At 46.1% G+C, this 26562-nt stretch overlaps 1 protein-coding gene across 2 annotated transcripts in view; it reads right to left on the bottom strand.

Annotated features, from left to right (window-relative positions):
* Positions 1-24603: 24603 nt before the first annotated feature.
* The window catches only part of PAX5 (paired box 5), a 226902-nt gene continuing 224943 nt past the window's right edge, over positions 24604-26562 (bottom strand). For both annotated transcript variants that reach the window (XM_074994011.1, XM_074994013.1), the window contains one exon: positions 24604-24785. In XM_074994011.1, the coding sequence (XP_074850112.1) occupies positions 24709-24785 (77 nt within the window). In that variant the 3' untranslated portion in view covers positions 24604-24708. The remainder of the gene's footprint in view (positions 24786-26562) is intronic.

Genomic DNA, 26562 nt, shown 5'->3' with positions numbered 1-26562 from the left:
TAGAGCCTTCTCTTGTTTTTGTGAAACTGATCAATATAGAAGAATATGATTCCTGAGGTTGAGAGCTATAATACTTGCAATGCAAAGGGCTGATACAGGTACCGCAAGTGGGGAATATGGAACTGTTGTAGCGGGCGCGATATTTATGCGTTGCAGTGTATAATTTTGCAGTTTATTTAAAACATACCATCGGGATGATTGATCACATCAACCAAAAAGATGGAAGGCATTTTGCACATGCTATTATACTGCAGTGGAATCCTAAAACACTTAATTTTGCAGCGGGTTATAAATATTGGTGCTCATGTGTAATAGGATTTAAAGAATCAACCAACCTCTTCTCATTTAAATTTTTGTTGATCACATGGCGAAGGTGATAATACACTGACTATCATTGTAGTGCCATTACATATTCACAGCGAAATAACTGTGTTGCATGAAATCCAGCAGAACAGATCTGCACCTGGAGGAAAAACCATAAAGGCAGGAAATCTAGATTTTATTCCTGGCTTTGCCACTGATTTCCTGGGTGACCTTAGAAAAGTCACATATGGCGCATCGATACTGCAATCAGAGGTGTGACTGCAGCATGTTTAAATGTTATCCAGTCAGCTTTAGTTCAACTACCTCACGTAATAAGTGAAGGAGTGGCCAGCACCAGCTAACCGCTAGAGTAGATACCCGTGGCCCCACATGGCCTTGCACAGCCCAGCTTCAGTTGTTGTTCCCGATGCTAGATGGAGCAAAGTTAGTTCTGCTGCATCTCCGTAAGCTGCAGTCATACCTCCTTCAAAAAAGACCAGGTCTGATACCCAGTCATTCTGGATTTCTGGCAGATGAACAAACAGCTTTCTTTGGCAAAATTTGTTCTATATAAAACTTCCTGCTTGTTATTTCCTGCTTGACACTCCGCAGGGATATTTTCAAAAGCACTCAGTCTTGTCCTAACTCGGTCAGCAACCAAAATAGCAAGATGAGTAACTTTTTTCAAAGTCAATAAACTCAATAATTCAAGAGCCACAATGCATGTAAATATGAGATGGTTTAATAACTAACGTCAAACCATCCTTTTCGTAACCCGTTTTAAGAACAGTTCACACGAATATCCCATAATGTCCTGCACATACTAAAGAGGCAGTTATCCAATGTTTTGAGGTCACATATCATTTACTACTTACATATGAGTTGTTCATTGCTGGGCTTTTAGATATTCACCAAAACATTGAAAATAATCAGGAAGTTTTTTTTAAAAAAAAAAGACTTTGCAATTATAGCACCAGGAGCCACAAAGAAGTCATTACGAAGCTGCATGTGGCTCTGGAGCTGCAGGTTGCAGACAACAGCCCTAACTTCTCCTTGAAGTCAACAGTAAATTCCCCATTGATTTCAGTGGGGGTGGAGTGTGGCCAGTTCTCTGTGCCTTCAAAAATACCAAAATGTACAACTTTTCTCTTCTTCTTTGTTGAATTATTGACTACAGATAGTTTTGGACTTTCTGCCTGACAAGGCTTTCACTGATTTCTGCTCCCACATACAAAGACATAGAAAACTACACACCAGGCACCAAAAAAGCCCCAAACAAACCAACAAACACATAGGTACTGTACCTGAGACAGCCATATTATGGTGACTGGCATTGTCCTCACTCATTAGGAGTTAATGTGAACAAGCATTTGAAGTGTGCCAAAAGGTCACTCTACCTGGAGCACTGTCCTAAGACAGGTCTTGGCATGGCCAGTGCACTGCCTTGGTTTCCCTCTTTTTTTGATCCTCCCATGAAAGGAGCAGAGTCTCTGTCTGATAAAAAGTCACCTGCAGATATCATCTATCATATGCATCAATTCCCCAAAGCCTTGGAATAAAAAAACAATTTCCAATGCCCAAAATGATAGAATGATAGAGGTCATCAAGTCCAGTTCTCTGCCTTCATAGCAGGACCAAGGACCATCTATATCATCCCTGTTAGATATTTATCCAACCTGTTCTTAAATATCTCCAATGATGGAGATTCTTCAACCACCCTAGGCAATTTATTCCAGTCTTTAACCATCCTAACATCCAACCTAAACCTCCTTTTAAGACCATTGCTTCTTGTCCTACCATTAGATGCTAAGCAGAATAATTTTTCCCCCTCCTCCTTGTAACACCCTTTAAGGTACTTGAAAGCTGTTATCACATCCCTTCTAAGTCTTCTCTTTTCCAAACTACACAAACAGTTCTTTTAATCTTCTCTCATAGGTTATGCTCTCTAGACCTTTAATCATTTTAGTTGTTCTTCTCTGGACCCTCTCCAATTTCTCCACATCTTTCCTAAAATGTGGGGCCCAGAAACGGACACAATACTCCAGTTGAGGCCTAATCCATGCAGAGTAGAGCAGCAGAATGACCTGCCGTGTCTTGCTCACAACACTCCTGTTACTGCATCCCAGAATGATTATTGTGGTGTTTTGTTCTGTTTTTTCTTTTTTGAACCCATAACCATACAGTGATTTTGCCATTAGCCTCTCCAGAGACATTACTTCCAGTCACCCTCCCAAGGGTTTGCAATGTTCCGAGTTCCTTTGGGCCCACCTATAGCCCCACCCTCCAGCCCTCCCTGCTTGAAAGCAACCATCTTCCCATAGCTCTCTTCCTGCAATATCTTGCTCCACCAGACTCCTGCCCAGCGATTCGCATTACATCCCCGTCCTTGTGCTTCTGAGCCTGGCTTCCCCAGGCCAGCCTGGTTCTTTCCCTCTTGTCAGCAGGCACTGCCTGCGTGTTCCAGCTTAGGGCAGGTCTCCAACAGCCCCAGTCCAGCTCCCTGCCAAACTCATCTTCCTCTGCTGAATCACCTGTACTGCTGCCCAAACAACAGCTGCCCGCTCTTCCCGCCCGCATCTGTCTCCTGCCAGACTTGGGCTCCCTGTGGCTGTAACGCCTGGTGAACTAACCCACCAGAACAGGTAGCTGGCACAATAACACGCCAAGTGGTGGTTACACGAAAGTGCTCATTGACTGCAAGGAAGCAGGGGCTATTGGGTAAAGGCCAGAGCTGAGGTCACTTCCTGGCAATTTTGCAGACTCCTGATCTGATCTGGGACAAATCAGTAACTCCATCCCTCAGTTTCCCCTTGTCACTCCTGGCCTCTATTTCCCCCTCCACTCCCCTGCTCTTGCTGCCTTCTTAATTTGGATTGGACGCTTTCTGGGACTTTGACTGTCTCACTCCATGTTTCCATAGCAAGTAGCACAAAAGGGCCCCGAGATTGTCTGGCACTGGCAATGCTCAGAGTACACCAGTGACAGAAGTCAGCCCATGCCCTGTGCTGGGCTAGCAGTGTGCGCTGTGATGTAATCAAGCGGCCGTCTATGCTGGAAGCATGAGCACAAATGCCCCTCCGGGTGAAATTCCAAAGACCTACAGTCACAGACATGCTGAAGGAAGAACCGTCTAATAGGAATTTCTGCCCCTTTGTGAAATGAATTCGGAGGCTCACGCTTCTGCAGAGACAGTATTTCCCTATTTCTTAATCAAGTTTAGGTTGGATGGAAAAGGGAAATGTCCATTGGGCTTTCAGGCGTGGTTTAGTGATATTGGTCTGTCTCTCAGCACCTTTTCTGTATCAGATCCGGTGTGTTACATGGTAATATTTGCTTTGAATTCCAGGACTTTGCCTCCGTTGATGCCTTGCTGGATTATGGCATTTGCATAGCTAATTGTATTTCCTCTTTTTTTTTTCCTGTTGTGTACATGCCTGAATAATAGACTGAATTTAACAGTACAACACTGCCTGCTGGCTCCCAGGCCCCTCTTGGAAGTGAGATGGCAGATCTCTAGAGTTCCAGCCTAGAAACCGTTTTTGTTTTTTTTTTAAAAAAGGATTAATAAATGCAAACTTGCCTGAAGGAACGTGATAGCTCGACCTGCATTTTCTCTGGACTTAATTACGCTTCCTGGATACCAGCCATGGGTAAGACCCTTTATAGCATATCATGTGGGGGTGTTTCAGAAACATCACAGCAGAGGGAATCCCACTTTGCACTTGCCAGACCCATGTGTGAGCTACAGTTTGCCACAAAAATCCACATGCAAAACACACAGAAAAATTAACGCTGGGTGATGCTGAAAATAATGTAAGATCCCCTCCTCTAACATGAAAAATCTCATTCTCTGGACACAGTAACAGACTGACAGTTAATTAATTGTTGTAGCAGGTAGCTGAGCAGCCAGGAACCAGCTCCCCACATGGTGCTAGGTGCTGTACTGGCACACAACAAAAAGCCAGACTCTGGCTCCAAAGAACCTAGTCTTAGCCCTCGCGAGGGGCCCAAATTTGTCCACGATGCAAGTCCTGTTCACACCGATATGCCCGACAGCTCTCAAATGACAAGGTGGGCAAGGATTAAATTAGGGTTGTAAAATTCTCTAGTCCGGCACCCTTGGGACTTGGGCAGTGCCAGACGAGAGAATTTTCTGAATCTCAGGAGGTCAATATTGTGTAGCACCATCACCAACACGTCCACTGCTCACTGAGCTCTTAGAAGACATTTTGCGGTAAATTAGAGCCAAATAACAGCAGAGAACCCCGAGAGCCAGGACAGGGGGCTGTAAACAAACTTTACAGGACCACAGGGAACTTGGCCACGCCCAGGATAAGTGATCGTCCAGCTAACTGAAATCATGGCGGATTATGGATGTTACCAGATGAGAGAGGTCTGAACTAGAGAGGTTCAACCTGTACGTCTTTCATCCACGTGAATTAAAAAAAAAAAGCGCAATGAAAACTCAGATCTAAAGTAGAAGCCCAGACTTTATGGTGGGGGGGACACAACTTACTGAATAGTCATTGATTGTTCAGAACCAAATTCAAACTCTCCTCTTCTAGCATCTGGGGGTAGCCATGTTAGTCTGTATCCACAAAACCAATGAGGAGTCCTGGGGCACCTCAGAGACTAACAGATCTATTGGATTATAAGCTTTTGTGGGCAAAGGCCTGCTCTCCTCTTCTAGCTACTCTGGAGGGAGCAAAGCGAGATGTACGTGAATGTAACCAGGAGAGCTCAGCACCAACCAGGTCTGGGTTCCTCTGAGCAACAGAGCCAAGTCAAGCACTCCCACAGAAATCCGGGAAAATGTACCAGCCCCGGTTCTCACAGAGAGGCAGCAGTTCCACTCTCACAAATGTCAGGTCTGCATATAACACAAGAGAACTTCCATTAAAAGGGAAAGGGACACAAGCATTAGTTGGGAAACCACCACGACCACATTGAAATGCATGTGACCATCAGCAAACCCAGCCCACCTCACACTGGGCAACGTCCTTTGCCTGTTTCCTACCTTGTGGTGGGAAAGTCCACAGGCCTAGACCTCAGGAAGGTGTTCACGATGGTCCACCTTCCCCACCAAGAAATGTCCCTGCAGTCACTGTGCGCTGCTGCAACCAGCGGGGTGGACAGCCCCTGCAGGCCCTGGGGCAAGGTGCCCTGGAAGGGGCGTGGCCAATGGCAGAAGAGGTGGAGCCTATTGCAGTCAGCCATTAATGCTGCCCATACTGTGGCGCTCCTCCCCCCCAACACACACACACAACCGCGCAGTGTTCAAAGTCACCCAGAGCACTGCTGTTGCTGCCAAAGTAGCTGCGGCCATGGCCAGAGCTCCAGGCGCCTTTGAAATGCTGGGCCCCTAGATAGCTGCCCTCTTGTCCTCCAGCCGTGGCTGTTGGCAGGCCTCTCTGCAGCTCGCTCTTTGCTGCTGTTTACTCACTGCCACCCCTCCAAGGACATGTTCTGAGGCTACCCCTCCTTAACATACACCTCCTACCCACTGCTTAGCAAGTGAGGTTCCATTTAAGGGGAACCCTTTAATCGGGGCAGGCCCTCATGGCTACACTAGGGCTAACAACACTGCATTCTCCCTGCACACAATACTACAGTGATTTGTGTCAAAAGTCCTAGTGGCACAGCAGCTGCAGCATGCTGCCTGTAGGCCTTTCTATGCAAATACGTTCCCCCACCGGCCCAGAATCTTTTCCTGCAGCTCATCACTAGAGGTCAGGGGAGAGTCTATTCAGAACCTGATGATGTCAGCGGCATGTGTACCCAACACAGGAGCTGCTCTCCATATAGGGCTAAAAGAAATGGTGACCAACAATGGTGTTAGCAAAAGATCTGGCATTGACATATAAAACAGGTAGTCTGGTTCATCGTTTACTTCACTCAGTCATTTCATGAAGGCCATGTTTGAAGAGAATCTTATGTGGCACAAATATATTGTCCGGATCTACAGAACACTGAAAGGAACACTTGCATTTGATTCTTAATGATCAGGGAGCATCCCCGAAGTTGTTTCCCCTTTCCTGATCCCACGTCAAAGCTGAGCTTCTCATTTAGAGCTGATCAATATTCACAAGCTCTTGTGCATCTGCTCCCAAGCAGGGACACCAAATTTATTTCGCTTTGCACCCTTTATAGTCATCTAATCAGAATGATTTTTTTTAGTCAATGAATTGAAAACTGTGGTCCCAGAAGTGAGCAAGTCACTGAGCCAAGCAGTCCCAGGCCTTCTGGTTTTATTTATCAACCCCTGCCAGTAGCACATGCAGAGCACGTCAGGACAAGAAGGAACAGAGGCTTCCAGGAATGGGAAGATTTTGCATAATGGCAATGAAATACTAAAATGAGCTATTATAAGGCAGCAAGGGATACACATACACTGCCATTTTCAAAATAGCCAATTAAACACATGTGGGTTTTTATTTTAATTACAACATCTTTGGTTAGAATTCACAAAGATAAGTCAGATGTAAGGATTAAGGTTTCCATCAAACAATTATCTACCTATGTTTCCACCTGACAGGTTCATTTTAGATCCCAGTTTCTAGTACAACATGCAGTACGCATGAGCTTTAAATTTCAGTTTTGCAGAGTGTTTTGTTGCAGACAATCATGCTATTCTGTCTGTGGCTTACCTTTGCTTCTGGTGACTTGCTACCCATTCAGGAAGGTGGGCAAGTCATTAGGTATGTAATATTATTTCTGCCTCTGGAATGAATAATTCTCAGACCCTGTGGTGCTCAGGGAAACAGAAAACAAATTACCTTTGGTTTAGGAAACCACGTGATTTGATTTATTTGAAAAACAATAACATTATTTTCTACCTTGAGGGGGAGACCACTGTTTAAAGACACCAAGTGCAGACATGGACAGAGGATTAGAGATTCTCCAATCAGTAAGGCTTACATCTGATCTGCAACTTAAACACCACAAAAAAAGATTAGGACACCTGGAATCAGTACAAACTTTGAAATACACAGAGTCAGTAGAGCAGGTCCGGAAGTTTTTGACAAGACTTTTTTATTTCCTGTTAAAAAATGTCAGTTCGTCAAAACTGTAAGGTGCGTCTACACTTGCTTTCCTCTTTCAAAAGAAGTATGTAAATGAGGAAAATAAAATGCAAATGAGATGCAAATTTGCATATCAGACACTTCATTTGCATATTTTTATTTTGAAATAGCTTCTTTTGAAAGAAGGAAAGCAGTGTAGATGTGCCTTTTTCGAAAGTAAACCCCCATCTTTGAAAGAATCCTTCTTCCCATTAACTAAAGGGAAGAAGGATTCTTTTGAAGATGGGGTTTACTTTCAAAAGAGCAGCGTCTACGCTACTTTTCTTCTTTCGAACGAAGTGATTTGAAAATAAGAATATGCAAATGAGGTGTCCGCTACGCAAATTTGTACCTCGTTTGCATTTTTATTTCCTTCATTTGCATACCTCTTTCAAAAGGCCCTGGCCCTGTGTCTACACGTGCCCCTTCCTTTCGAAAGGGGCATGTTAATGAGCGGGTTAGAAAGATGCTAATGAGGTGCTGCAATGAATATACAGTGCCTCATTAGCATAATGGCAGCCACGGAGATTCGAAAGTGCAGCGTTTCGAATCACGTGCCGCCTGTGGAGACGGGACTTTCTGAAAGGCCCCCCCAGTCTTCGAAAGCCCTTCTTCTGACCACCTTCCGATGAGCTCAGGTACAGCTGCAGCAATGATGCACAGCACTGCCAGCAGGCCGTCCATGATGAGGGCGTCCTCCTGCAGAAGCTGTCGCTGGGCTTCCATGGTGGGCACAGGTGGGCTCTCCCAGGTTGGGAAAGGTTGGGCAGCACTCACCTTGTGTGGAGGGAGGGGACCCTTTAAAGGAGGTGGCTGGCTGCAACCCCGGAAGTGCTTCTCAGCCATGGGACCCCGTCCATGGCGTTTTCTTCCTCCCTTCTTTCGAAAGAGGGCTTGGAGCCATGTGGATGCTCCAAGCTGTGATAATTAAGCTAATTATAGTAAACAAAACCACTTTGAATTTTTTTTTAGAAAATGACAAATTGCAAAAGTGTCAAGGTGGGTCCATCAAAGGGTTTTATTCAAAATATTTCAAAGTTCCACCTTCCATCTAGATTTTGGATGGGAAAACTTTTTCAAATCTCGAATATCTCTTGCCAGACTGGAAAATTAGCTTCCTGCCCAGGTCTAAGAGTTCCAATATAAATAAACATCAATTCTTCATTTAAAAACCCCACATTTACCTAGTATCGTTTATGTGAAACATTCCTGCAGGTGACAGGGGAGGAAATCCTAATTTTTTTTTATGCAGACCCTCATCCACTGACATAAGCACACCCCTGGCATGTCGCTACTTAAACCAAAACTGCAATGCACGGATCTCTCCGTCAGCAAGAGTGAAAAGCCCAGATACCACTGCATTGCTGAAGAACATGGCAGCTGGTTCCCAATAACAGCGTTTACGAAGGACACTAAAATGTACCAGCCCTAGCCGCCAGCAGGCTGCTGCTCTGACTGGTGCTGAACCCCCAACTACGCTGCGCTCCAGGGGAGGGCTCACATGCTGTTTAAGGGATACAGTCCTATTTACTACACCTGCCAACTGTGCTGAGGCTATTCCTTATGTCAAACCTCCATCGATGGTAGACCCAAGGGCTAGCTCCACCCACCAAGTTTGTTTTCTTTCATAGCTCTTATAGGATTTGAATCCAGCCCCCTAGGCCCCAGAGGCGAAGGACTTAGTCCATCCTACTTTGTCAGCACCTTCTATGCTGCATAAATCCAGAACCACACTAAACTTGACTAAATGACCAATTCCCTCACATGTGCTTGCCTCAGCTCTATGTAAATGAAGGAGGCTTTAATGTGCGTGTTAATGAAAAAGTTATACTGGTAAATTAAAGAAGAGTTTATTTAACTCCACTTAATTTAAAGGCCACTTCAAGCACTGAGCATTAATGATGTACAGTAAATATACTTCCTTAACGGATTCCTTCATTAGCAGGTATTCTGATAAGCAAGGCTATAGCGCACACAGAGGATTTGGAGAAACTGCTACATTGGGTCACACTGATAAATGAAGAGTAATTCATGCTGAATTACACATGGACTCCTTGGGAAGGATGTCTCCTAGCCCCAGTAATAGAACCATCTCTCTCTCCATCTCGGATGTTCCTGGGAAGCCAGATACTTCTCTGTGTGTTAGAGCAAATTGCAGATGTATTCATTATAATAACATTAATCACGATGGCTCCATTCGTCAGTTCCACTCTAATTAAGCATTGTTACAGTAATGTACCATTATTTTAAAGCATGATCAGGGTTGTTTACAATGGGTTGCGTAGTGTGAGCGGACAGACTTCAAAAGGTGTCTAGCAGGTGCCACTTTCCCAGGGCTGCTAATGGAAGGTGTCAATATTAGCATTAGCCACACACCTGTGGCATCCAAGTTAACCCTTTCAGCCTCATGCTGTGATGTCACTCACCAAATCACATGTGACATCACACTTGCAATGCTAGGATTTCTTACGAGTTTCATAGTTGAAGCCAATGGCCACATTTTTTAAGAGGAAGAGCCCTTGCATGAGGCTCCTGCAGCCAGAGACAGGCAACTAAAACAGGGGGCCTAAGTTTCTAAGGACTGAGCAACCAGCAGCTCCCATGAACATCAGCATTTATGAAACACGCTTATTTCCTTGGGCTGAGTTTCAAAAGCTTGTGAGGCCGGGGCAGGAGAACCAGCGGGGAGAGTTTTCTCCCCCTCTCCATCTTACCGTTCCACAGGAACCCAGGGCACACAGGCTGAGGGGTGTGCCCAAGGGGCGGGGCTCAAGCTCCACCCACTCCTTGCCCAGCTCAGTGTCTGTCCACACAGCTGCCCACATCACCCTCCTTCTGGCATGGCACTGCCCTGGGTCGCTACCCCTTCTCTCTCAGCAAGGCTCCACAGCACAACCCCGCTCCGGTTTCTGGGGCCCTCAAGTGGCATGGCTTCTGGCTCTGCAGTCCCATTTCCAGGCTTGTGAGGCGGCCCAAACCCCATCTGGACCTCTGTGTGTCATGGCTCTGTAGCAGTCCCTGGCAAGAGCCTGCAATCTCCGCAGAGACTGCACAGGCTGAGTTGGGCTGCTCCCTTTTATACTGTCTCCAGGCTGGGCATGCCCAGCAGAGACAGAGGGGCGGGGCTTCCTTCCCCGGCAAAACACAGTTAACCCTTTCAGGGCTGGTGCAGGGAAAGGTGCACCCTGTCCTGGGCTGACGGTGTGGCCCCGCCTGAGGAGGAAGGCGCAAGGATAAGGTGCAAGGAATAGCAATAGTAACATTAATGGCATTTGACCTCTAGACCCCTTGGAATCACCCCCCAGGGGTCCAAGTACGTAACCAGAAACCTACCGTCAGAGGTTCCCGATTAAGAAAACCTCAGGCACTGCCCCCTGAAGCAGCACTGCCCCGACTGCAGAAAACAGAGGCTGTCTGTGGAGGAGCTGAGGCAAATAAGCTCTGAGGGAGGAGGGAGAGAGAGCCAAGCAGAGAGGAGGGCGAGAAAGGGACTGAAAATCTCCTAGAGGCTTTAAAATATCCTGCAGGGGACCCAGCTGTGCTGCCTGGCCTGTGCCTGGGGAGTGCCACTGTTATTGAACCTTGGCAACACGGACATGACACTGCAGTCTCTACCTGCCGACTCACGGGTGCTGCGGCTCAGCCGCTTCCCTCATTGTGTCCTTGCGGGTGTCACGCAGCAGACCTGACCAGTGGACTGGCAGAACAGCCCCACAGGCCGACTGGTCTCTGCCCGTGCTCCTCAGTCATGGTCCCTGTCTGAGCCACCGGAAGCCAGTGGGATGGCACTGGGTCCAGTCCCGGGCTGTGCGGATTTATCTGTCTGCTTTCCTTTGATTCCCCTCCTCCAGCCACCTTTGTTCCTCCTCTGGACGTGGGTGAGGGCTTTGCCTTGGCCACTGCTGCTTTCCACTCCTGCAGGGAGCCTCGAGCTGTGGCTTTCCAAAGCCCTCTGCCATGGCCCAGTCCTGCTTTGCAGGTAATGCTATCTTTGACATCAGTGGGTGCAGCGTTAGGCCAATGGTGAGTCATATTCAGTGGTTTGAGCATTGACTTGCTAAACCAGGGTTGTGAGTTCAATCCTTGCAGAGGCCATTGAGGGACTGGGGCAAATAGATGTCAGGGATGGTGTTTGGTCCTGCCAAGAGGGCAGGGAACTGGACTAGATGACCTCCTGAGGTCCCTTCCAGTTCTAGGTGATATGGGGGTAGTGGGGAAAGGGGAGGGGCCCTCGACTGCACCCAGTGCACTCATTGGCCGAAACAGCACCTCATCATCCACCACTCCCTGTGCAGGAGTACCCCCTAGCTGTGAGCAGCGGAAACAGCATGACTTCTGAAGAAAGCTAGCACTTGGCAATTGAAGGGACTTGCCCCATATACAAAAGCTCCGCAGTTATGTGCGTGGGAGCATTGCCTGCATAAGCCAGTTGGAGCTGTACTTCCGCATCCAGGTTAAAAAAACCCAAAGCTTTCCTTCCTTCCGTGCCATCTGTAGGGTTACAGCCCTTTAGCAGGAGGTTTTGTGGGCTCACTCTGTGTTTAAGAACTGAACATAAGACTTTAACATCTCCTCGTAGGGAATGGGAGGCGTAACCATTTTCAAAAACGTGCCTGATGAGGTTGTGCCCTCTTGTTCTTTTGACACCTTTATAAAAATGTGACATTGCTAATTCCCACTTGTAGCAATTCTTTCAAATTTGAGATTGGTGCAGCCTGCAGCCAGCATTCTATTAGATTCTCACCCTCTATCTCTTCCCTTTATTATTTCCTTGTCTGATAAGTATGCCGAGGCTTGGGTTTCAATTACGTGCTGATCAGCTGCAGGAAAGCAGAGTATATAAACCAATAATACACATCAATCAGTCAGGTGCTGAGAGAGATTATTCATTTCCAGGGGAGTTTAATGCTTACCAGAGAGCAGGAGGGGTAGAATCAGGCGATCACACTAAAGATGGATACATGACAACACAATGGTTTGTGTTGGTTACATGGTTTGGCCTGTAGCTAAAACCATGCTCTTCCGTGCCCACATTCGCCACCCAGGTACGTCCACTGGGGCTGTGAGCAGGACAAGGCTTACAAGTGCAGCAGGCATTGACAAGTGTCTGAGAACCAACAAACTCACTAAAGCACAGAGCGACCACCAGGTCTGTGAATAAGAACACTCCCCTGGCTACATGGCAGAAGCAGAGGAGGCCTTCCTGACGCAGAGGTGCCAAGCAGAGCTGAGCAGAAGATGGCATTTCTATTCAGTGGGACCATCTGACAGTTTGAAATTTGTTTTCACTTCAATTCAGAACTGATGTCAGCATTTCCCGTGGGACAGAGCCGCTGAGTAATCTGTATGGTGACATCAATATTTGTTTTGACACTGTTAAAATATTAGCAATATAAGCTCTTCAAACTGACAGTTTGATAAAGTTTAATACTAAAACTGAACTGCATCAAAACAATAAAGTTAACAAAAAAAGTCCCCACCAGCTCCTCAAAACAAAAAGGTTTAGCCTTACTGAAAGCAATCCAGACAGGCCCCTTTTCTTTTTGAGTTTTGTTGGTTAAAACTTTCCACAGCCTTGCTGCCTGCCCATGAAACCTTTCCCTTCCAAAAGAGTAGCCATTCCTGTTGGAAAGCTGGGCCAGCAGCGTTTTGTGACCAGTGCTAGCAGCTGGTGAACAGACCTTCACAGCCTATGGCGCTACCTGGCTTAGCTCAGCACTTCCAGGATGGCTGGGGGAGCCAGGAGGCTGGGACAATTTGAAGAACTAGCTGAGACTGGAAAGCCCAAACTCAGAGACCCTTGGCTCACTCGCTTCTCTCTGGTATTTGCGTCTGACCTATAGAGCTTCAACAAGGGTCTGCTCCAGCAGGTACAATAATTAAGGACAAAGAACTGAAGGCATCAGAGGGGCTATAAGAGAGACATCTGCAATAGTCTATTCATCAGCTAACGGCATCATCAGTCTCTCACACACCATCAGGTACCACACACGCAGGGACCATTGTTGGTCCTGAGCAGGGCCGCCGGCGGGGAAGGAGCAGCTGTTTTAAAAGGGCTCCGGGCTCCTGGCTGCCACTATCGGTACCTTGGCAGCAGCAGTGGCTGGAGCCCGAGGTGCATTAAATCGGTACTGGGTCCCCAATGGCATGCACTGAGAGGCCCTGGCAGCGTTGAAGGGCGGGCTATGGGAAACCAGCGTCCAATCCCACCTCTTCCGGGGTCCCGGAGGCAGCACTCCCTGAGGGCCACAGAACTGTGTTCCAGTGGAAAATACAGATTCACTGGATGATGTCAGTTTCAACAGGCTTTCTCGTGAGCAAAACGTGACAAATCATTTGCTTTTCTCATTTCATCTGGCAACCGTTAAACCATTTGGGGTCAATATTAGCATTTCTAGAGTCTGTGTATTTAATTTCAACTCACATATTATTTTGACATATCACACATTTAATGTTTTACATATTATAGACCATGTCCTCTTACAGCTAATGTGTTCATTGCAATGTGCAACATAGTCCATTTAACCTAACACATTGGATTTAATTTTATATCTGTGCTTTTGTAATGGGTCGACATTATCAAAATGAAACCGTTTTGATGGTTCAGAATCACACGTTGGGGGCATGATCATTCTGCGGGCGATTCAGAATGCCAGAATCTCCTTGCAAAGTGGAACAAAAGCAGAATGGGAAATGTTGGCGTGTCCTAAGGAAGCAAAATTCCTGTTTGCAACACATGCTGCCTGTGACTTTGTTTGCAGAAGTTCAGGATCTATTCAAACAGGCAGGGGGAGTGCTAGCCATTTGTAAAGGTAATTTATTCTCCCGTAATTGCTGTCTGCAGAGATTCTTTCCCCTGCTTGATACAGGTGCCATTGCTGGCAGCAGGATCCTGGCCTACATGGACCATCAGTTTGATAGCTTACAACATCCCATACACCACTAACTCCTGACTGTCCTTGCCTGATAGTGTATTGCCCGAGCATGATGGAGCAAATATATTTTCCTGTGGTAATCAGTGGCCTTCATTTCCTAGTCACAGACGGCTTTGGCTGGACTCGACCTCCTGAGGTGTCTTCCACCCCTAGGATTTTATGATTCTGTGAATAACAGTCCCAAGGTATATTAGCCATTAGCCAATTGTATGAAGACTTACAGTAAAGGTGTAGTTGCATGTTCAAAGAGTTTATTTGTGGACTGATGCAGTATTAGACCTCGCCCCTAAAGGGAAGGAAATGTCCTCTGCCTGTCACACTGAAACTTTATGGGGTCTTTTTATCGTCCATGGTATGTCCTGCATTTGAAAAGCCACTTCACAGCCAGCACATGGGAGTTTTTACAGGGAAAGGGACCTGAACACAGCAAAACCGATCAACTCCTCCACTCAGAGGGTTAGCTGATAAAGACAGAGTGGAAGGATAAAAATTCTCGTCTGAACCAGGACTGAATAGTGCTTCCCGAAGAAGATAATTTCCAGGCCTAGCTAAATAGGCTGACTAGCAGTGCCAGTGTTTCCTTGGTCATAATAAACCTCACATAGGGGCTTTCAGGCATCTTCACTAGTTCATGCATAGAAACAGTGTGTGTGTGTGTGTGTGTGTGTGTGTGTCCCTACTGTCTTGCATGGAGCAGTGACGTGAAATTCCAACGCTCATATGAGATTTGCTATAAGAGACAGGTGCCCAAAATTTGGGCCCTACACCTCAGTCATCCCTGGTGTGCAAAGGTCACTCAGAGGACACTCCCAGGCCTCATTTATCCCCACAGACGTGCCCTACACAAAAATCTGGTAACAATAGGACTTTGCCCATTAAATGGTAAATTTGGGCAAACCCCTAACCTCTGAGACTAGAGAACCGCTCTGTCATTAGTGCTAAGCTTCATTTAGCCCACTGGGATGTTTTAATGATTGGGAATTTCAGACAGGCCATCCAGAGGCAGAGAGGACCTGTAAGCTCTAAGAAAGGGCACAAAGGGAGAGTATGAGCTCAGCTGACCCAGTGTTCATGGGCTACATGGCCCAGGCTAAAAAGAAGTTGTATTTGAAGAGTTATTATCCAGTAGAGGTAAGGAAGATACTTCATGACCCTAGGTCAGAAGAGTCAGGTGTGACATGTTAGGCTTGGTTGGTGATGGGCATATGAAACTACAAGTCATATGAATTAGTCATTGACCGGACTGTACAAGAAGCTGCCAGCCATAGGATTGTGCTCAATGCAACGTTTGCAGCTGAGCTTTGCTGATATGTTGAGGCTAGTTTTGGTCCTGCCCCAATGGAAGGAAAGTTACATGCCAAATGCTTGGTAGAATCGGGCTCAGAACAAGGCAAGTCCAGAGGGCTGCAGAAGATCCATAATACTGCAGAGAGACTGCAGTTCTGCTGCACAGGTGGCCAGGGGGAACGCCAAAGATTTCTGAGCTGATCTCACAGGCCCACTCCATATATTGGCAAAGCTAAGTCACTTTTTTTAACTGGAAAGTAACTTTTGCACATCTACCTCTGGGTTACTTTGATTCCAGATTCCAGTGCTCTCATGTCTATTGACTATATCCCTACTCCACTGGCTGGCCTTGTGGAATTTTGCCTTTGGCTCTAACAGTACCAGGAGTTCATCCATTATCTTAAGTGGGACCACCCATGAGGCTTAAAGTGAAGCACGTGCTGGGATCCTTTGGTAGATAAGGACCAGACTGCTCAGCCCCTTGCAGGATCAAGCTGCCTGTGAGCCGTGTTACTGAAATCAGCTGGTGTTGTGAGCTCCATGGGGCCAGTATTTCACCTGCTGCAGGTAAAAGTATCAGGAGCTGACCCTAAATGTTTTAAAACAGAAATGAGTCAGGACTTTGGGGCAGGAGCCAAAGAAGTCCACTGCAAATGTGAAACTGGGTCCCGGTGCAGTTGTATCCCAGGGTCTATTTAGGATCATATGCACGGGCACGTCAGGCTGGGATGGATTCCAGGCAGCATCTATTCCATCCCGCTCCACACATGGGGCAGGATGAAGTGTACCCTTACTATCACTCACAGGTATCTGTCCCACCTATTCTAAATGTGTTTGGCGTGATCCGCAAGCCTGGCTCAAAACAAAAGTGAAGGCAGAATCTTTCAACTTAAAAAAATTACTTTTATTTTAGGAACCAATAAAATTATGGGAAATATTTACAAATAATTATCTCACATAAAGGTTACATAAAATCAAATGTCCACAAGTAACAGTCACTCGCATGAAAAGACACACAGATATTGAAACTACGCCAATCTTATTGCATGTTTCTTCAACTAATCTAAAAAATAAAAGTGTTGCAGTCAACCATTTAACTTAGAATAAAATCACAAATTCCAGTATGGACAACAAAAAATGGAAAAGCAAATCCAAACAAGAAAACAAACCTCAAAACCACCCCTCCCGGTTCTCCAATACCTCATTTTCCCCCTTCCATCCCACCCCCCCTCAGTACCCAAAATAACCCCCAAACAAAAAAACCCCAAAATATGTTTGACATCTTTGGCAAATTGGCACTGCTGTAATTACATTCAAATATTATAACACACAAAAGCAACACACAGCACTAAGGAAAAAACACCAAGATATTTCAAGTCAGTTCTTTTCCTACTAGAAAAAAAGAATACAAAACATACACATTTTAAGAAGCATTTTTTTCTATGTGGAGACCGACATCTCCTATTTTCAAAGGCAATTAAATTGTTCTTTTATGGGGGGGCTGTTAATTTTTTTTCTTGTTTGTATGTTTTTTTCCGTTTTTATTTTAACAAGTAAGCTTCTATGCAGGCATCACAGACTTTGGTGGATACAGTAGATATGCATTTCCTTAAGTCCCTAATACAAAGTAGTCTGCCTCTAGGACAAACATACTGTGGTTTTCCTTGGAAAGAAATTCCATTTGCAAGATAATGCATTTCTGTAATTTCAGAATGTACAAAGGCCACTAGAAAGTGAAAAACCAGGAGGAAGATTCTTCCAATACAAGGCTGAGCAAAGCAAAAGCGAGCTAAATCAATGCCCACCGCTGGCCATTTTCCTGTCTTATTTCACAAGGCAGAGTGGAAAAGTCTGAAAACATCAGCCTAATACTGTACCCACTGAGGTCAATTAAACGAGTGCCAGTTATTTCAAAGACTTTGGATCAGCCCCATAGCAATACATGAAGGTACATGGACTGGGGAAATCAACGCACACACATTCTTGCAATGTGGGAAGGTGTTCCACAGAACCCCCTCCCACCGACTCTTGCTCTGAAGCACCAGCCATGCATTTGTCTATGCAGAGGCCTAATAAGCAAAGCTCACAGCCAGAGCTGACAACTGAGCCTGCAAAGACTGAAACATGAGCATTGCTGGTGCCAAGTGTATCTTTGCAGGTGTATTTCATTTGGTGTTGCCATGTCATATTCCATTAACTCCAACAGCAAAGCTACATGGACTAAATGCTTTTGAGTAAGTGGCTGCGGAGCACAACGTTTATGGCAATTAACTGACTGCTGCCAGGCTGGAATATTTAGCTTTTCAGGTTGGATTTGTCTTTGCTGCAGCACTAATTTGGGCTCTTACTCAGGACCTGCATGCACACAACTCCCACCTGAGCCTGGTGACGCTTTCCCATAAACAACAGCCTGGGAGGTGCCACATTCACTTGGGCTGGCAAATCCTCCTTTGCCGCGAGGGTTCTGGCTAAACCGCTGAGTGCTGATAAGTATTCAGGGTCTTCCCACCATTGGCCCAAGACAGACAAGTTCACTGGGAAAGACTCACAGAGCAGCTTTGCTTACCGCGGTGCTTGGAGTCATGGGCTGTCACCCTGCTATACCCACATGGCACCACGGGCTCAGTGAGGACACCATGACTTGGGTCTCACCCAGGTGCCAATCACCTGCCACAACTCAGCAGTGCAGAAAGACCTTTTCCGGAAAAACAAAGCCCGAAAATCAGAGCCCCATCCCCACCCCCTTTATGTAGCTTCCCCTCTGATCCACTCTACGGGACACATGTGATGGGTAGATTTAAAACATGGTCCCAAATTGGGAATGGTACCTTCAGCTGGGAGTAGGGATATGGCAGAACACCTGACAAATATGGGAGCAAAGAGACCTAGCAGTGCCTGAAATACACATGTTGAGCTGGTTTAATCGCCTCTGAGAGCACGCAAATAATAAATAGGGGACTCATGCCTCTACCACATTAGAGAAAATATGATACAATAGCTGACAACCCCTCCTCACAGCTTGCACTCAGATCTCTTGTCTGAGCCCCAAACAGTTTCAGGCTGTAATCTTAATTTTCATTTTTAAATTTAAAAGCTTCCTTATTGAACACTGGGCCTGTAACAATCAGCCACCACACCTGCAGCCTGCTATCCCACCCATGGCTGCCAGGTGGCTGCGGAATCTCTGAATCTCCTATGCAGTTCAAGGTAAGGTGATGGACATTACCAGGATTTGGGGCAAGCTGGGGGGACAATGAAGGGGCAAAGTACCGCAGAAGTCACACTTTTACCCAGGATAAGGTCAGGCCATGTTTCTTCCAAAATTTTTATTCGCTGTTTCCCAAATGAATCTCAGCTGTAGGTCAGTTCCCAACGTGGGGAAGAGTGTCAGATTTGTGACAATCACTTTTTTACAACAGTTCTCACCCACTTAGGGCAAGGGCACCAGTTTAGCCTGTTAGGAACCGGGTTTGGCAAACCCATCGTTCATATGGGTGAACCAAACCAAAAGCCTTGTTGAAGTCCATGGATGGAACCAGCGCCCCCATTGAAATCAACAGCAAACCTCCCCTGGATGTCAGAGGGGTCAGGATTCCACCTTGGATGAAGATCATGTCTGAGGGCTGTTCACGTGAGAGTTTCCAGGTTCAGCCCTAAAGAATGCAGCTGACACTCCCAGCACCAGCTGTCTCTGCCACAGAACTGGGGGCCTGGCTGACTCTCCCAGCACCAGCCATCTCTGCCATGAAAACAGGAGGCTGGCTAAAGCAGTTTGTGTTTCAGTGCTGGTTCTGGTGCAAAGTAACAGAAGCCGTAGGCCCAGTCCTGGGACCTGCTGAGCACGCCAGTCAATGGGAACTAAGCGCTTGTGATAACACTGCCCCGACTACACTGAGCTGAGCCTCTGAAAACTGGCTCTAAGCCAATTCAGTGTCCTCTGTGCTGCTCCCTCTCTTTTATTGTCCTATTTATGGTCATCTTCTTGCAGCATTTGGCTAAGCATCTCCTTGACACTAGTCGATTTGGGTCCTGGTTCACGCTCCCTATTGGATTGGGTGTGTACAGCAATGGCTGTCTTTTTGGAAATGCCTCTGTCTTTTAGGGATAAAGTATTTGCCAAGTTTTAGCTAGTACGTCCTCTGGGAGCCGTATGTCAACTTCATCTTCTTCAGCATCTCATCCCCGCACCTGCCTGAACACATTCACAGCCCCTTTGGAGGATGCTCTGCAGCGTGGGACACAGTGAATGAGAATAACGTTCTGGGTCTAAGGCCAGCAGCTGGGAAGTGGCATTGCCGGAGTACAACACCTCCTGAGGCACATTCTGCTCTCAGGCTTTGGTCACTGGAGTTGCATGGATAGAACTAGGAGCAGGATTCCTCCCACTCGGGGGGAGGGTGGGGTGGAAAGGTAGAGGTACGGCTGTCTGAACTCATCCAGGCTAAGTATGACCCCACCCAAGCCAGTCACACACTGGAGCCCCCTTCCAGACCCACCCACCCAGCTCCCTATCTCCTCTTCCTCTGTGAAACTCCCCGGCCTCATCCTCCGTCACACTGGGCAACAGACTATGGAGGCGGAATGGGAAGCTGAGCGAGAATGTGGCACCTGAACAGCGGGAGGGAAGGACCAAGGAAACATCAAACAACTGGGGAGTGCTTCAGATAAGCATCCACACGTCACAGGGCTTATCAGACCTGATCCAGACCTACCCACCTTTTGAGTCACCCCTTGCTGTCAGACAGGCTTACAGTACGTTGCACAAACGCACTGCACCTCTGAGACCAAGTCCCTTGGAGAGCTCTCCCGCCAATCTCAGGTCACTATTCTGGGCAGCACAACCACAACAGAAAGCCACCCAAGCCCTTGCTGGAGTGTGCAGGAGCGGGTGCGGTACAGGAGCGAGTGAGGCTAATCCCTGACAGACCCATTTCCAGCTGGGATGAAGCGGCTCCCGGAGTCAGGAAATCAGTCATCAGCCATGGGTGTGCGTGCGTGCGTGTGTATGTGGCACATGAGGCAAGGGATGCACGCTTGTGGGCCAATTGGTTGTAAGTGCATTTCTGAGGCAGGCAGCCAAGCGAGGTGTGTCGTGTGCGGAGTGCATGGCAAAGCCCTGGGGGCGAGCAGTACGTCACCTAACGTAGAACAGAGTGACGCTCAGAGAATGAGCAGAAGCGACATGGCTTCACCCAAGTGCTCTGCAGGCACAGGGACGAAGACCTGCAGGAGGCAATGTTTGGTGATGCAGAGAAAACCTGCCTGGCTCTAATTCTCAAGGAAGCCTAAAGGGTTTGACTTCCCTTTAAAAAGGATGGAACCAGCATGGCCAGATGTTCCAGACGGCTTTGTGACTCCTTCCCTTTCTGCTCTCTGGCCCAGCCAAGAAGGTTAATGTATTTGTTTCCTGGGAGGACGGTGCACAGAGGTAATGACCTACAACCTGCCAACTTGATGCCTCCATTGGGTAAAACAACTAGAAGTCCTGTGGCACCTTGTAGACTAACAGATTTTTTGGAGCACAAGTCTTTGCTCATGAAAAGCTTATGTTCCAAAACATCTGTCAGTCTATAAGGTGCCACAGGACTTCCTGCAGATACAGACTAACACAGCTCCCCCTGTGATATGTGTCACCATTGGGTATAAATTGTCTCTTTACTAAGGCAAGTGGCACACGGCCCTGTGTGTTCCAGCATGGCCTATAGGTTGTTGCACATGCGCAAGAGGGCTATTCCCAGTCACGCTAGCGACATTTCCTTCTTTTGTCATTAGCATAACTAAAACCATTCCCCTACGGCGCTTGCTCACCTTGCTCATGCCAGGGCCCAGCCACCTAATATTTGCTCTGCCCACAAAATCAAAACCAGCCTAAATGTCCCAAGACGCCACATGCCTCTGAAATAAACAAACCATGTGCAGTGGGTGAAACTCACCCAGAGTAGAGAACCAGCCTGAGGTGTAGGCAGTACGTACAGCCTCAGACTGTAGCTCAAATGGGATTTGTAGTGTGCAGGCTGATGCTCGATACAGGGTGGAATTTAATCCACTGTGCATGCTCTTCTCTTCCTTCATCACTCTCTTTATGATAATCTGTTCCACCTCATATTTAGCAGGGACAATCTGAGTCAGTTTCCAAGACCAGAAGATCAGCTCTGCATGGCTTAGAGCTTGTCTGTCTCAGCAGCAGAAGCTGGTCCAATAAAAGATATTACTTCCTTGTCTCATGTCCTGGAACCACCCACATCTACACCACCAAGATTTAACTAAGAGGAGGAGCAACCAGTCCCATGTATCCTGACTACTGTCAAGAGAGAAAGAAAACCTGTAAGCCTCCGGTCTGCTCATGAATGTTCTCTAGACCTACACCCTCATAACTCGACTCAGCTTTCATTATGAAGCCACCATTCTCACGACACTTTGCACTCCCATGATACTTTGGAAGAGGATATTAGCAGATACAGCGTTTTCTTTTCAGCTGGGGAACTGAAAGAGCCTGATGTTCCAGAAAGGTCACAGTGCATTCAGGTTGGTGCACATGCCAATCAAGGAAACTCGGAGGGGATCCTGAGTAACCCAGAAAAAAAAATTCCCTTTGCAGCCCTAGTGATGAGAGATCACCCAGCATTTAGTGAAGACTCAGAGGATCGTTTTTGGAAAAAAAGGCTCAAAGAGCAGAGCACCACTTCCTTGAATGAAGGAGCCGCACATACTATTATGCACCTTTTCAAAACAAATGTTTATCGACTATTAATTGACATTTTCATCTGTGGGTTTGTGGAAAGTATCATAAAATCACAGAACACTAGAACTGGAAGGTACCTCGAGAGGTCATCAAGTCCAGTCCCCTGCCATCATGGCTGAGACAAGCACCATCTCAATCATCTCCAGCAGATGCTTATCTAACCTGATCTTAAATACCTCCACAACCTCCCTAGGAAACTTATTCCAGCATTTAAACACCCTGACAATTGTGAAGATTTTCCTCATGTCCAACCTAAACCTCCTTTTCTGCAATTTAAGCCCATTGTTCCTTGTCCTATCATCAGAGGTTAAGGAGAATATTTTTTCTCCTCCCTCCTTGTCACAACCTTTTACTACCCTAACTTCCTGAGCAGGAACACAGCTCTAGTTAGGGACTCTGCCTCAGAAACTAGAGATTCTCTGCTTCAGAGTCTGATGATCAGAAGACATATTAAGTATTGTACAAACATTTTGGAAGGAACTTCTAGTCAAAACTTACCAAATTGTTACTGTTTGATTTGATGACATCCATTCAAAATAAGCAGCACAAAGATACAATCCTCATTAAAATGTGATCCCCCTGGAAATATTATTTGTACTTCGATTGTCCACTTACAGGGAACTTCTTTTAGGCAGTCCCCTTGTTCATGGATCCAGATGGGATTATGAGAGCTTGCAGTTGCTCACAGGTGTAGGGATGGTAGAATTTGTCCCTTTCATGCTCAAAATGGCAACGCTGTGTGAGGCTATGGAGCTGATCCTGAGCCCATGTGCATCAGTGGGAGCTTTTCCATTGTCTTCAGTGGAAACACTTCTCTAGTTTTCCCTTTGTGCGGATGAGAAGTTTGCTGATCAGACAGGATTAAAAAGAGCTGTTCCTTCGGGGGAAAAACGTGTAGTCAATATGATCCCATGGAATTGGTGGTGATTGATGTACTAGCTTAACCAATAATTTGTAAGGTGCCCTCTTCTGTTCATTAGCTCTGGGAAGCAGAGAACATTGAACAAAATGTCACTTGAAACAAGCAGTCCTGTAGCACCTTAAAGACAAGCAAGTTTATTTATTAGGGTAATGAGCTTTCATAGATTGGGCCCACTTCTTCAGATACCCATGAAAGTTCATTACGTAATGAATAAATGTGCTTGTCTTTAAGGTGCTACAAGATTGCTTGTTTTTTGTGAAACTGCAGACTAACATGGCTACACCGATGAGACTATTTAAAATGTCTTAGTTCTTTATGAGGGAGCATATACAAATTCAATGGACAAAATGTATCCCCAATGTAAATTTATAGCCCACTGTGTCCATGGAATGACTTTAAGAAACGTTGTCATTTAAATGTATGGGTATCCCAAAATGTGTGTGTCCCTCAGCCGTTTGATTTATAAAGCCATGTTTGCATATTTCAGGGTGCGAGGCTACCCGGAATGTCATCCTGTTTGAGAGAGAGATTTGAAAAATCATCACCTTGGGATTTTTCTCATTTCTCACAAAACAGAAATAATTGGGTGTCCGCATGTAGTCTACATAGATGTACAGAGGGGTGTGTTATTAATTAGGAATTCCTTCTCTGATGTGCTTTAACTTGAAAGCAGAGAATTTGTTTCAGTGCCAGTTATGATTGCAAATAAACATAAATTAATACTTAGCAGTAAAATGTCACAAACTGCCCATGTCTTCCAGTTGCTCACACGTTCCGTGCCAGCTCATCGCATGTTCACACGACAGTCAGCTATGGCGCCAGATAGAGAAATAACATCAGCTCCGAATACAGCCACGAGGACTGTTAACCTGGTTCAAAGTTGGTTAAAGCTTAGTGAAATCTGCGACTCAGTGCACCAGTTTCAAAACACACTTTCAGATGCATTTTGAGTTCAGAATTGGTACCACGCTGCTGTTTATGCTGAGCCACTCTCAAAGTAGCACAAAGAAGCAAGGTGTGTACATCGGCGCTGTGTCTATAGATAGATATGTAGAAAAGCCAGACAGCCCATGGTGCCTGTGTTAATGCACCTCCAGGTCGGAACTGCTTCCGGCCCCCTGACGCAGCTGAGATAACCGGAGGCTGCAAGATCAGTAGGTGGTGTGTAGGATGCAGCTACTGTACCTTTCAAACCAGATGGAACGGCAGCAGAGCAGGTTCCTCCTGTTTCTTTGCTTTGTACAAGACCCCAAGTAATATTGCCAGAATTTCATTGAGTTAAAAAATAATAATTAGTTCACCCCCGTTTAGAGAATAATATTTTAGCCAGCGGGTGCCTTCTGGATACTTGCATCTTCCTTCCGTGCAGTCTGATTTGCATGGTCATTTCTAGGTGAAGCGGATGCCGTCGGCCGGGATGATATGTTTAGTAAGTGCTTGAGTTCTGGACTCCTCGGGTCAGTGGCGGTCGTAGGCAGCAGCAGCTGCTGGAGGGGCCGCGCCTCGAGCTGCAGCACTGTAATAATAAGGAGAGCCTGGAAGAGAGAAAATGGCCATGAGAATCACACCAATCAAAAGGGGACAGCCTGCTCTATACTGCCAGAGGCTGCAGAGCTCTGACCTGGCTGGAGTTAGGGCCACGCTAAGACAGGCCTGCAGAGTGGTAGATTCAGCAAAGGTGCTACGGACCCACATGACTTTAAAACAGTAAGTGCCAGTGCACTGCTGCCTGCGCTTCACATTTTGATTGTCCTTAAGGATCTTCAGCTCTTTTCCTGCAAAAAGATCTGCAAGCCCAGCGCATTATGACTGTGCAGGATCCCAAGGAAATGAGCTGGACTCCCAAGGGTAAATAGATCGATGGCATCAACTTCCCTTGTGGTATCAAGGCTGTTCTCTGGATTAGGTCAGGTCAGGGAGTATTCATTGAACCTGGAGATGGAGGGATTGGGTCTGGGAAGAGTTTGGGAACATTTCCCAGTGTTTGTGAATCTGTTTGAAACTGGAAAACACTTTAAAACTATGACCAATGAACACTGCTTTATCTGCTACGAAGCTGGTGTTACTATCTCGTGTCTGAACCTGAAAGTGGTCACGGGAGTTGTTAGTAGATCAAAGACACAAGCCTTCCATCCAAAACACTAGTTTTTGATTGGATATATGCATTCAGCATGCAATGCAGGCATTCAGCTGAATCGAGCAAGCCAGTTTCAAAACTTTGCAAATTCAGGAAGGGCTTGAGTATGTCTGAACCAAATTGTTTTCTGGCCCCTTAAAATTGAGCATCATTAGCTTGCAACGTCCTTTCAGGGCCAGCTGGAACCTCACGTATTTGTTTGACTGTAGGTGCACGTTACTTTTTAAGTATATGTATCTAGATAGAGATGGACTTCTAGAGAACACCACAGCATGTCAGAGGGATGACCAGCTGTCAGGGCTGCTGCCCCACCCTGACACTCCAAGTGCAGAAACCTTTTACAGGGCCTGCAAACCCTTTAAAAATACCTTGGTAATCACCACCACAACCACCAAGTAGAAAAAGCCCCCTTAAACCCAGGAAGACACACTTGGGTATCTCCCTGTGGGGCACCCCACAAGCTTTCTCCTTTCCTTAGGAGATAGCTTGGAAGCAAAGAGCTGTAATCTGACAGCTGGCCTTGCTTTAGGCAGGCATTCACACAGGCGCTCTCTAGGACACAGAAATTAAATTATTGCCTTTAAAAAAAGTAATTTATTCACAAAAGAAAAAATAAAAAAAGTAACTAAACATACTTGGATGCTGAAAATAATTAAAGCAACTAAAATTATTACTATTAAAGCATAAAGGATTACTTCCCTGGGATTCATTTTAGCAGTTACAAAGTACAGGGGAAAAAAATCAATGCAGCCTAAAGAAGTTCCATACCAATTCCAAAATAAATACAAGTTGATTGTGTTTAATTAAATAGTTCCGTTTTACTTACATATGTATGTGTTGATTATAAGACAGCCAGAATATTTACTGGATTTACTGGTAAGCTGTTTAGAATTATTTATTTTTATTTGCTTGCCTCAGCCACACAGACAAAACCCCTTCAGACTGCAATTGTTTTTAGTTTTAAAAAACATTTCTTTCTCCCACTGGCTTGCCTGGCTGCCCCGACAGACCCTCTAACTGTTAACCCTTTACAGGCATTTATTTGTAACACCGGCACTGCTAGAGTGTGCAAAACAGAAATAAAAGTGCTTCATCTGGGCCTCAAATTCAGCATCCACAATTTTGTCTGTCCAAAGTTTGGGGCATGTGGTGTTGAGGGGTTTGCCTACATGATG

The sequence above is a fragment of the Carettochelys insculpta genome, chromosome 5, assembly GCF_033958435.1.
Source record: "Carettochelys insculpta isolate YL-2023 chromosome 5, ASM3395843v1, whole genome shotgun sequence".
Taxonomy (NCBI): domain Eukaryota; kingdom Metazoa; phylum Chordata; order Testudines; family Carettochelyidae; genus Carettochelys; species Carettochelys insculpta.
Note: the sequence above shows the minus strand (reverse complement) of the source record. Positions and strands in the feature narration are given on the sequence as shown.